Source organism: Actinia tenebrosa, unplaced genomic scaffold (genome assembly GCF_029948245.1).
Source record: "Actinia tenebrosa isolate PJP-AT-01 unplaced genomic scaffold, QUT_ActTen_1.0 PGA_scaffold11__36_contigs__length_13525064, whole genome shotgun sequence".
Taxonomy (NCBI): domain Eukaryota; kingdom Metazoa; phylum Cnidaria; class Anthozoa; order Actiniaria; family Actiniidae; genus Actinia; species Actinia tenebrosa.
Genome location: NW_028292571.1, coordinates 2,371,415 through 2,384,146, shown reverse-complemented (window position 1 = coordinate 2,384,146; position 12,732 = coordinate 2,371,415). Strand labels below are relative to the sequence as shown.

The window sequence follows — 12,732 nt, the reverse complement described above, 5'->3', positions numbered from 1 at the left end:
CAGGAAACCCAGCAAATTTGAAAAATATCGTTTCTTTGTTATTCTCTTTTCTTTTTCTCTTCTTGTTGAAGTTTTTTCAGGCCTTTTTTTTCTCGTGATAGCTATATCTCTCGATTAGGTGTCTTACCATTTAGTCTCCTTCTTTTTCTCAGCTTCTTATTCTCTTTCTGAGTTTTCGTTCTCTGTTTCATTTTAGATACCCTGGGCCGAGAGGGTTTTTGAAAATTCTCTGCTTGCAGGGAACATTTTAAAGGGTTTCTTTTAATTTTTTGGCAGATACTTCTCTCTAGAGTCGAACAAATATGTTTTTGTTTGTGTTGTTCTTTCACACATCTTAACTTTGATTTTTGATATGCTTCGTCTATTTCTGTTTCCGTTTTTCGTTTTGTGCTTATTTATTATTATTATTATTATTATTATTATTATTATTATTTGTTTCATTATCGTTTGTCCGCTTGCTTGTTTATTTTTTCGTTCTCATTTATTTGTTGCTTCCTTCTCATTTGGATACCGTTTTCATTCACTCTTATCTAAAGCCCTTATGTCACTATGTCATTACATATTATCATATATATTGTTGATGTCACAGTACGAAGAACTGTGATACTCCACCTCCATAAATGGCTATGTGAGGGCGCCCCCCCCCCCCCCCTCACCGCCTATGGCTATTTACAATACTCTTTTCTTCACGTGTTTCCTGTTTCCCTACAAAAATATGTGCTCATAAATTGATATGAGAAAAATATAGGAAAGCCTGAACGAATCATACCGTACCAGGATCACATTTCCGTTGTTTCTGGCTAATTTTTTCTTCCATTATTTTTTATTGCATTTCAATAAGTATTCTCATTTTTAATCGTTAATATTAACAATGAGTTTCCTGCCCAATTAAAGTCTCGTATATTCAAATAGACTCCCAAAAAAGCAAAACAAGCTACGTCAAAGCTGGAATCCTTCGAACAATGCTATGCAAAGTCAAGCACGGTTTTACGCGTTACGTCACGCCAAGACAGTGGGAGTCAACCAAGCTTGCCTTTGAGTATAACTCATATACGAGTGACAAGCTAACTAAAGACCTCTGCAGACTTTATTCAACTCGATAATGGCTTCAGGTAAGTCTTTCGCTCTGAGAAAATAGTTATCCTCTTAAAATTATGAAGTTCTTGCAAAAAACTAGTTTAATATAGAAACATTTTTTTATTTTTTATTTTCAAAGCAAGCGTTCAAGGCTATGATGAAGTAAGTAATCCCGGTCAGTGTCGTATCGACCTTGAAGTATTTTTCACTGCTAAATGTTTTACTGCGTTTTTATAATAATTTCAGGTTTTGAAAGGGCAGTTTGCAGTTTATAAAAAGATTTCGGAGCAGATAGGCGGCGATGTGAAGGAACAGGTATTCTTAAATGTCTTGGAATACTATCTTAAAAAATTCCCACGAAATGAAGCGAAACGATTATAAATTCATAAATCATTGAAAGTTTTTCTCTAAGAATTTCCAAACGTTTGTGAAATGTTTTTTCCTTATAAATATCAAGTTATTTTTGCAAAATCGTGAGTTAAACTAACTGAAATGAGGAAAGCTTTTAACAAGTTTAAGAGTTTAAAAATTTATGAATTTTTTTGGGTGTGCGTGCGTGTGTGTTGTTTAGAAACTTTGCTCAACTCAGCGAGAACGATCTAGAACTCAACATCAAAGAATAAATTAGTCTTAAAATTCTTTTACAATTTATCTATAGAATTGAAGAAATTATACGTGCAATAGTTTATCTTGAAAATAGTTCAAATTTATTCATCAACGACTGCAGTAACAAATGTTATGCATTTCGCTTTGGCATTGTTAGTTTAAGTCCCTATTCCAATTCCTCAGCTGTTACACGTACACGGAAGCTCTCAGTAGTGTGTGAAATTTTTGGCAAAATTTTTTTAGTCCTCTATGCAGATAAAATCGTCTCAAAACTCATCAGAAATTAAGATCTTCGATTGACACAGATGTTCAAAGTCACCGAGCTACTATACTTTCATCTTCTAGTCATTGAAGATGATTTCGTATATGTTTCTATCACTTATAGTTCACGTACTATCACTTATTGATTCAACTATTTCAAATTTTTCCGCTAGTCTTAAAAAAAACTTTAACAACTTTATTAAAAGTATTCATATTTTTTTATAATTTTGGGATTGAAAACGGCGTGACAGTCATTTATAACAGACAGAACTCTTTATGTAAATTGCATTCAATTCACTGTCATTAATTAATCATGTTTAGAGTGACCTTGTGAAGCAGGCGTTAGACGCGGAGAGGGCCTTCCTTGTGACAGCCGCTGGTCGAGCGAAACCTTCTCAGGTAATATCACAGGCAACCCACTCCAAAAGAATATTTATCTTCGGAATTGCTTGAGTAACCACGAAACAATGGCCTCATGTGAAGGTTGGCGATAAATAGACCCTTTTCGAGTTCCAAATCACCGAGGCTAAGCCTCGAGCTTGTACAGAACATTCACGTTTTCTAGTCAAGGTCCGTCAAGTTTCAAACGCCGTGTTCGTATTTGTTGAGCTTGTGCATTCTTTACTTTACCGTTGGTATTTGCGAGTAATTAGACACTGATACGAGGCTTAGCCTGAGCAAACGAGTCTGTGATCAAGAAACACAGCGGTAATTTGGAACTCGAAAAGGGTCTATTGATCAAAGACAGCAAATGTATGATCACATCAAGTCTAACCTCGATTTTAAACCATATAATGTATAGTACAAAAATATGACTTAATCCACCCTTCTTAAAATTGTCTTGAATGCGAGGCTAACATGGAAATACAAAAGAAATGCCACAAATTCCATCGCTCGCATCCAATGAATACACTACTTATCACGTGGGGAAAATTACTATCCATCAGATTGCTAGCTATAGGCTAAAAATAAATAGCGCGCTGATTGGTTAAAGGCTGTGACATCGTCTTTGTAAGAAGCTGAATGCTTTTTTCGGCGGCTTGATTCAATGAATTTTAGCTGGTTGAATTCTGTTTTTATATAAGGATTATTAAGATTTACGGATATTTATTGAGAGTTGCACTCCCCTGGTATTTTCCCCTGGAATCATATAATACATTTTTACCTGTTTGCATCATCGATGTATGCGTTACAATCGTGTTTCTACTAACACTATGGCTACTCATTCCCTGATTTAGTGATTTATTGATTGTTTCATTGTCTACCTTTCATTGATCACAGGATGAGTTGACTAAAATGTTAGAAGAAACATCGAAGAAGATGAATGCTGTTGAGGTACGACTTTTACGCACTAGTCCCCCGACCCCCGACCCCCGGGACAGGGAGGGGAACGTGACGCGACCGGGGATTGATCGTAGCGCATATACAGCATGAAAGCATGAATTTTGAACAACAACATTTATAATTTGTTAATGAAAATATTTCCCCGAGGAACGGGGGAAATGCTAAATTTGGATTGTGTTACGCGGCCACCAAAAAGTTCAGGCATTGTTCGCGAATTTCCGTACAAATGTTCTCACTTTCAATGAGCTATGTATTTGGTTTGTTTAGTTAGTTCTCTAAATACAATTCTATTCATCATTTTTCTAGCTTGATTGAAGCTTTTCTTACGGCTGTTAAGAGATCCCTAACTAAAGGAATCTACCTAAATTTTCTCTTTAAAGTCAGTGAATTTGTATGGAAATCCGAGAACAATTTGTCCAAACTTTTTGGTGACCGTAACACAATTCAAGCTAGCACCGAAAAGGTGAATTGGCTAGTGCGTTATATAGTCCCGAAACCCCTTGGTTACCGTTACCATGGTTTATAATGTATCAGAATATATGTCTCCAACATTTGGAATGAACTAATAGTCCCTTTTACAGTTCCCTGCGCCATCTTGAAAGGTGGCCGTGTCTTTGCATCGAAGCTAGACGAACGGTGAGCTTACAATGATAGAGATACGTGAATATTTGTCCAAGGTGTTAAAAGGGTCTCTACCATTGCAAGCTCAAGATAGCGCAGGGAACTGTGAAAGGAAGTATTCTCCAACGTTTTACGAGGCCGCCTCGCCACCTAAGATTCAAAACCACGCATGACGCAGAATCCAAGATGGCCCCCGCGTGACAAGATTGAAATCTTTTTTTACAGGAGTTTCGCAACAAAAACCGCGGCAGTAAGCAATTCAACCACTTGTCAAGCGTCAGTGAGGGGATTGGAGCTCTTGGATGGGTCGTTGCAGTAAGTAGATTTACTTCCATTTCTATGTGTGAAGTCGAATATAAAGCGCGCAAGTTTTGTTGCAGTGCGCAATTTGAGAATCAAGGATGGTGTGGTAGTGTACTTCCCACTCACCTCTGAGATCTCGAGTTCAACGAAAATCACATATGAATTGAATTGTGCAGTGGTTCCATGTTGACTGAACTAACCCAGCGATGAAATAAATCGCAAACCACCAGTGCTTCTTTACTTTGAATTGAGAGAAGGATTAGATTATATCATCTTTTTTAACAAGGCCAAATACAATCTTTAGCCTCTTTAAACTTTTATCAAGACCCCGAAAACCTGTGGGCTGATGAAAGCCAGGGCACGGCTAGCTCACTTATCGAATTTGAATTAGCCTGTTAGGTTTTGAGGAAGGAGCAAAACAGGAGAAGCTGGATTAAAACCAATCGAATAAAGGGAGAGAATTTAAAAAATCATACTCAGATGCGAGAACGAATCCAGGAATCTTAGACTTCGTGTAGAGACGCATTTTTGGTGCTGGCGGGGGAAGAGGGGACCCAGGTCTCCTCCTCCACAGGCCCCCAGCCCACCCCTTTCCCTCTCCCCCAAGTTGGGCCAAAACGCAGCTAAGGAATCAAACTATAGTTTTCAAATGTCAGGGGCGAGTGCAATACCGCGCTACACCGCCAGTGATCCCCATTTTTAATTCCAAATGAACCCATTTTCAGCTACAATTCGGAGTAGTTTCAGATTTGATTTTTTCTCGTGTATTTTCTTCTTTCAGCCCATGAAACCCGATGCCTTCGTCAAGGAGAAAATAAATGCAGCGGAGTTCTACACAAACCGAGTCTTGAAGGATTTTAAAGACCAGTAAGATTTACTTTATCTTAACATTGAATCTTGGCTACTCGACACTTTTGATGATGATGATAATAATAATAATAATATTATTATTATTATCATTATTATTATTATTAATAATAATAATTACAAATTTTAGAAATATTATATTATTTAAATATTATTTCTAAAGTATTTCTTATGTTCTGCATTTACTAAATGAACTGATGTATATCGTCAATAATTGTTAAATTTGTAAATATTTTATTGTAGAGCATATCTAATTGTAAATAGTTTGAACACTCATAGGTTACGTTTACACGCCCTATGAGTGTCTTTGCCTCGCATCCAGATGTTTAATAAACTGCATAATAATAATGATAAGAAGAAGAAGAATATTAATAATGATGATGATGATGATGATGATATTTATTTAGACAGTATATTGATATTACAGCTCTGCTGATGTGGTCATCGATTATGGTTGAAATGATATATATTATACATTTTTAGTATAAATACACAGGTTAATATTGAAAATCTCGCGCGCTGATTGGTCGAAAAACTCAATAATCCAAAATGGCGGCCAGCCGCTTTGTTGCTGTTACCGGGAAAAAATGTCTTTTATCTTCTTTTTTTCTTTCTTTTTTTCAAAGAATCACCTGTGTATTTATACTAAAACGATTATTTGCCTCAGCCTCAGTGAATATCGGGAATAATAATCTCAACTTCGTTTCGGTTATCATTCCCAGATATTCACTGAGCCTGAGGCGTTGTTAAATATTATTATACTGCATACTGGATAGTGCATTCCAAGAACGAAGTGCATTGGGGGTCATAGTGACATTGTCTAACTTTCTAAACTACTAACTTGTCTTACTAACTACATGTAGAGAGTTAATTCCTGTATGTTTACTTTTTATTTCAAATTAACGAGACTCACAATGCCCTTTGGTCTTGGAATACACTATTCAGTATGCAGTATTCAGTATTCAACCTTTTTTGAAATAGCTGTATAAATATTTATATAAGGAACATATTATTTCATTCTAGATAGATAGGGCATGTTTCATGTCGATGCGGTTCAGGTGTTCGATGGTTGAAGCAGGACGGCTCTTTCATGCCAGAACGGGAATGCGGAATCATTAGAAATTCGAAACACCGAAAGCACTGAAAACTAATAGTAATAATATTTTTTCTAGGGATGCCAAGCATGCCGATTGGGTGAAGGCATTTCTTGGTGCATTGAAAGAATTAGAAGCGTACACAAAGAAACATCACAGTGCAGCTCTGACCTGGGGAAAGTAGATAATCTACCAACTGAGGTAAGTATTCTTGGTATAACACGAAATCCCTTTCGGTAGCTTTTTTGTTTTGCCAATTTTAACTAGTGTCTTGGTATTCTCAAAGGAGTTTTAACATTTGAATGTAAAAAGAGATTTTGAAAAGGATATTGTGGTGGTTGCATGAAATCCATTGTATATATTCCACGGTTTCTTCACAAGAGTCATTGCGGCCCGCTAAGTATTTTCAATGGTGTACGATCTAGGATAAAACAGTTACATAAAGTGCTTTCCCGTGGCACACCATGGAATATTCTATGCTATATCCATATCACATGCTTTTAATTCGACCCGGGTTGAGCTGCGCCAATGGTGCACACTGCGGTGGTGATTAGCGATAAGAATTCTTTTTTCATTCGATTTTTTCCCAAATTTCCCAATCAAACAAAAGAAGGTGAGAAATTCGGATTAAAATCGCATGCGCACTGAAAACGATTCATAAATTATGAACTGGATTATTTAACTCTAATATTAAGGAAGTCAATAATGAATATGTATATATATATATATATTTTTTTCCATTTCATTCTCGTTTCACAGGTCCTAGAGAAAACAACGAATGAATGCTTCCAAGCCAGTACAGTATTTCATCTTCTCTTCTAGTTTTAGCATGTTGGAATTTAGCCATTACTTTCGTACCTGAAAGGCTGTTCAATTTCAAATAAATGTAGAAAATATGAATAACTTATGTCTCATTTCTTCTTTGTCCATAAAGATTGTTGAATACACAGTGTATATACTGTTTGATCCATGCTTTTTCACAATAGACCTCTTTACCTCGGGCGTAATGTTTCCCTATTTTAGACCACGTGTCATTTTCTGTTTTTAACGGTTATGCATGAGAAGACACACGAAGAGAATGAAACGGAGTCTGAAATGACACAAAATTACGTCTAAAGTAAACTATAAGAGTTTTATTACGCGACCCGAAAACATTTTTTGACTTCGGTCATTCAAAATAATAATAACTTAAGCTGCTGGAAATTTGATTGAAGGATTTTGAAATTTTTTTTTAGCTGAATGCGTTCACGTTATTACTAATACCTATATTTATTTATAAGCATTTAGAAACGTCAATCCTAAGGATATACGACAATAGGCCACGAATCCCTTACAACGGTCGTTTTCCAATAAACATTTCCAGCATGTTCGCGCGGTCAAATTTTTTTTTTAAATCACAAGAACATCTAGGTTCTGCTGCACCGCGTCACTGAATATTTTTTTAAATGAACAAAAACTAGAAAAATTTCAGCCACCGGATTGTTTACTAATACCCATAAATATTGCCATCACGTTTGCTCGGTCAAATCGCTGCACGCAACGTATCTTTCGCAAGAACATCTTGGTTCTACCGCGCCGTTGCGCGACAATGTTGAGGCTGATATGCGGTTCAGGTTTATGGTTCTGAATGGTAAACTTTATGAGCAACATGGTTTTGCCAAGAGTCTACTAGTTCGAAATGATATTGCTACGCCACTCACGGCACGAAAAATATTTTTTCTCTTTCTTTGGAATCTCGTATAATATTTTAGAATCGAGATTAGTTTTTCCGTTGCTGTACGGTCTCTCAACACAACCATAATTAAACGATTCGGGTTTGTGATAATTTCTTGGTCACATGCACACTTGAATGCGATTGGATAGTTTTAGTGGTTACCGGTAAGATTACTCGAGCTGTACTTGAAATGTAAGCCGACAAGATAAGTGCAACGCTATTGAATTTGGTCGTTGTGGGAAAAGGGGCACTTGGTGGTGAGAATTAAGTGTGCTGTGGTGAATTCAGGGATCCACACAGTAAAATCGTCATTAAATCAGTCCTTAATCCCTTAATCAATTTATTCATAAAACAAATATATTACTTTGCGCGGGAAACGCAACGGCTTTGCAGCAATGAAATTCCCAAGTACCAACCAAAATAGTGTGAGAAAGCATATTCCCAGATCAGAAGCCTGTCACTAGGAGCATCCATCTCCCATACTAGGTCTGTGAGCTAGCGTATTCCCAGATCAGGAGCCTATCACTAGGAGCATCCATCTCCCATACTAGGTCTGTGGGCCAGCGAATTCCCAGATCAGCAACCCATTACTAAGCATCCATCTCAGATACTGAGTCTGAGACCGGATTATTCCTAGATGGGCTCCTGATCTGGGAATATGCTGGCTTAAATACCCAGTATGGGAAATGAATTCTCTTAGTAATGGGATCCTAGCCCTATTAATGTTTTTATCTAGTAAACAAACAAGCTTTCAGTTGATTTCATTATTGATACTAATACCACTGTATCTCGACCATATGCCGTAATCTTCACAGCTGTGGTTGATGTATTCTTATTTACACGCATCAAACACGCATACATAGTCCTATCCTTGATCAGTATCTTTTTAATTGAACCTCTCGTGTTTATCGAAGCTAGCAGGAACTGGTTAAACAACCCACGGACAAATAAGCTTATACTGATTGAAACCAGTTATTCTCTTTAACTATTATGTAGAAGATACATTTGGCAGATTGTACAACGAACTGCACGATTCGTGTTCAAATCTTATCACGGAACAACGAACATTAGTCAAGTATTTTAAGTTACAACAATTGTGCCGCAACTTGACGAACGGGATTCTAACGCTTGTTGACAGCGCAATCTACTCCATATTGAAAGCCTTCTTCAAAGCAATCTAACAATTAAGGTAGGAGTTTTTTAACGAGAGCTTCAAACCGTTTAAGTTAACAGAGCTCTTGAGAAAAGTTACAGCGACAGAGAAGTAACGAAATCCGAAGTTTTGAGAGGTGTTCTTCAGCTATAGACAGAGCCGAGATGAAATAAAGTTTGACTGATGCAATTGTTGAATTTAGAAGTGTCTGTAGCAGATGAATCTGCAACTGGGCTGCTAGAGAAAGGAGGAAGAACTGTTGGAACGGGAGCCATGATGAATAGATGCTCGCGTGTTATAAAAGGTAACGATATGTTTAAGCATCTGTTTGATGTTTTGACTGCTTTGCTTTTTAGTTTGTTGTGTTAAAAGTATTTGTTTATCTGTTGTTGTTAGTTCTTTAATTTGTTTATTGTTTTACGTGGCGCATTTCGGTTTAACTTTCCAAACCGCATCTTCGTCTTTCTACGCTGAGAAAAAGGAACACGAAAGACTAGACCTTTACTAAAATAAAAAAGATCAAGAGCTTCGTGCGTGCGGATGGCGTCAGTACTGTGCTCCGTTCACTAATAAAGCACAGTTTTCGACCAATCAGCGCGCGCGTACTATCCTAACTATATAATATATTTTGAAATCAAACCTAGAAACAAATGAAAACCTGCGATAAAATTCAGGTAAAAAAATTACGACTTTTAGGCTTTCTGAATCCTAGAAAAAAACTAGAAGTGGCTTAATAATATTTAAAATTTATAATTCAGAAAAACACCGTTACCGCTAAAAAAAATTATTCGTTTTTTCTTTTTCATTTTTAAGGCTCTAAAAAGATACTATTTGAAAGATTTCTAGAGAATAGTACATATTATATGTTTAACAATGATAAATATCGACTAAAGCACTACACGGGATAAGGAAGAGCATTCCTTTCCCTTTTTTAAAGCTTTAAGAAAAATTTGAAACATTTATATGAAAGTATATATTAGATATTTAACATTAGCCTGTGTAGCGGCCCTCGATAAATTGCCCTATTTCACTATGACGCTATCACTGTCACTGCTTGTTTATGTGGGGATAGAATCGCCAAATCCAATAGGAAATTCAACAAAATTTGCTCCTAGCAAAACATTTTAATCTAAAATGGTCTGGTTTTCAGATAGAATGTGTTAATATGTACTAAAAAATATTCTGAGCGTTTACTGGCTATTCTACTTCTCTTCGTGGATTGATACGGGTTTTAGAACAATTTTCGGTGAATTTGCGTTGATTTGACCCCCTCAGACAACCATGATCCTTTGCGTATAAACAATAGATTGTTTTGATGTGACGTCATAGTGAAATAGGGCAATTGTGAAGTTGGGATTTGGAGGGAAACTGGAAAGGAGGGGGGATGGGTAGGGCAAAGAAAAGGGAGAAGGGAATCCCAACCTCACGATTTATTGAGGACCGCTACGCAGGCTAATTTAACTTGCAAACATCAACCGAAACGTTGCATAGCATTATAGATTACTATCATCAAGCCCCAAGGGGAGATCTTAATATTGATCATAATGATTTTCCATTTCACTCAACATTTATGTCAGATATTTAAATACTTTTACTGGTCTGAAATGAAAAATCAACCTCACACTCCAAGCTAGAAAGACTCCTACGAAAACGCACACGATCTTTTAAAATGCGTTATCATTTCGTTCAATTTTGTTTTTTATTTCAAACCACGTGTCATTTTGTCTAACGGTATCGCACATGGCAATCACTCGGCCTATCACCTCTTGGTTCTCTGGTTGGATTCCTGGGCTCGACATCAGAGGAGTAAAGAGCCCTGACTTTGATCAGCCTCGAGAGGTTGTTCAGGGTTCGATCTGTGAGTTATCCATTCCCTGACTTTGATCAGTGCAGAAGGTTATCGATACGATTCAAAACGAGTCAAATGGTATTTATTCTCGATGTGTGCTCTTATAGTCAAGAAACAATTTAACTATGAATATAATGACGTCAAACACGTCAGAGGACTACTATACTGAAATACGTGACTTTTTTGACTATTCTTGCATTCAACATTTTATGGTATTGTAAAGTTATACCTCAAATCGTGAATATTGCATGAAGATTTTCTTGGTCGTTTCCAGACAATATGTACACTATTTGCCTTAATGAAAAATGTCCCCAGTTAGCGTGCGTGTGCATTGTGACGTCATTCTGCTTGCAATACTTATTACTATAAACCAAGGACAAAGATTCAGAACCTCTCATGAAAATGTCATATCTACTTCAAAGATAAAACTGCCAATGAAGTTATCTTAGAAAAGTAGCTGATTATGATTCAGATACCGATTGACAGAGCGGTTGAGACTTCTAGGTGTATTCTCGACTTTCATATCCCCATAATGCCTTGCGTCTTTGGGGGTAATTCCAATCAAAAAACTGTCCCAAATTGAAAGGTTTCTTAATTGAATTTATACTATACCTGCTTTTATCTGTACAATACTGATTATCAGTTTATTCCAAGTTATTTTTGCGTGTACAGATCATCAAGAGTTTTGGTCTTACAGAAAATGTATTGACTTACGAAAAAATTTTTAAAATTTACCTTAAACGTCTTCAAGCTTCTATCTTTTTCTGTTTTTTACTTCTTCATTTTATCTTTGGATACCAAACAAGGCATTTTCAACATTGTCTGATCAGCCTTCAGCAAAATAAGTGGGTTTTTACCCTCTGGTTACCCCCCAAAGACGCAAAATATTATGGGGATGTGAAAGTAGAGAATGTGCTTTTTGCATTTATCATTTATGTTAAGAGACCCCAACCCCTCCCAGAAAAATTAATAAAATCTAGAAATGAAAAGAAAAGAAATCAAGAGATATGAAAAGGAAAGGAAAAAAGAAAGAGAAAAAGAAAAAAGAAAAAAGAATAAAAAAGACGCCGCGCGCAAAGAGTGCGTCAATTGGATAACATCAATACGGTGCTTCATAGCCTGAACAGATGGTCCAACCATGTTTGCTTATCCCATCTATTATAAATATAATGGATAAAGTGATCGAAAATTAATCGTGAGAGCATAATGGGAACGGATGAAAGATGGCATGAAAACTGATTGTCAAACACCTGCTTGAGATAAAAATAATACTATCGTAACAACGACGATTCTAGACAAATCCATATGTAGAGTCACCCTTACGTTTATTCAAGTATTTCTTTCTTTTTCGTCAAGTGCTTTAATAACAAAAACGCACAAGAAATGAGTCATATTCTGTTTCGGATTTTTTATTTTTATATAGTGAGGAAAACTCTGGCATTAAATTAAAACTGTAAAGTCTTCCTCATATTTCGCAAGGCTGTAACTTTTCTTAAAGGACTATGACGCCATACGGAATGGCAATTGTAGTTTGGATGGTTAATAAAAATCACTCATAAGTTCCCTGCATGAGAAGGCAAAAACTTGTGAAAATTACCAAAGAAGAATTAGATACCTGTCGTTTTTCATTTAAAAATGCTACAAGCCACTTTAGGCGGGAAATATCTTCGAGGGTAACAATCTATTCCCAATTATCTATTCAGCTAATCCCCCTTCAAGGTAAACACGTGGGTGTGCCGCGTAAGCCAATCGTTTTTGCGATCTATTTCCGCGAATGCCTTAAAATGTTTTACGAGTACATTTGAAAATTAAAAACCATCAATTCCTTTATTCCATGTGGTAT

The 12,732-nt window shown here is 36.5% G+C and overlaps 1 protein-coding gene across 2 annotated transcripts; it reads left to right on the top strand.

The window, feature by feature from the left end:
* Nucleotides 1-982: 982 nt before the first annotated feature.
* On the top strand, nucleotides 983-7,076 carry LOC116295482 (adenylyl cyclase-associated protein 1). 2 transcript variants are annotated; one of them, XM_031703301.2, is made up of 9 exons: nucleotides 983-1,112; nucleotides 1,217-1,239; nucleotides 1,324-1,392; nucleotides 2,266-2,343; nucleotides 3,226-3,279; nucleotides 4,135-4,224; nucleotides 4,994-5,079; nucleotides 6,252-6,374; nucleotides 6,933-7,076. In XM_031703301.2, exons 1-8 carry the CDS (start codon nucleotides 1,103-1,105, stop codon nucleotides 6,355-6,357), a joined length of 516 nt encoding a protein of 171 aa, XP_031559161.1. In that variant the 5' UTR covers nucleotides 983-1,102; the 3' UTR covers nucleotides 6,358-6,374; nucleotides 6,933-7,076. The 2 variants fall into 2 exon arrangements, with proteins under 2 accessions (XP_031559161.1, XP_031559162.1); XM_031703302.2 differs by lacking the exon at nucleotides 3,226-3,279.
* The last annotated feature ends 5,656 nt before the right edge of the window (nucleotides 7,077-12,732 follow it).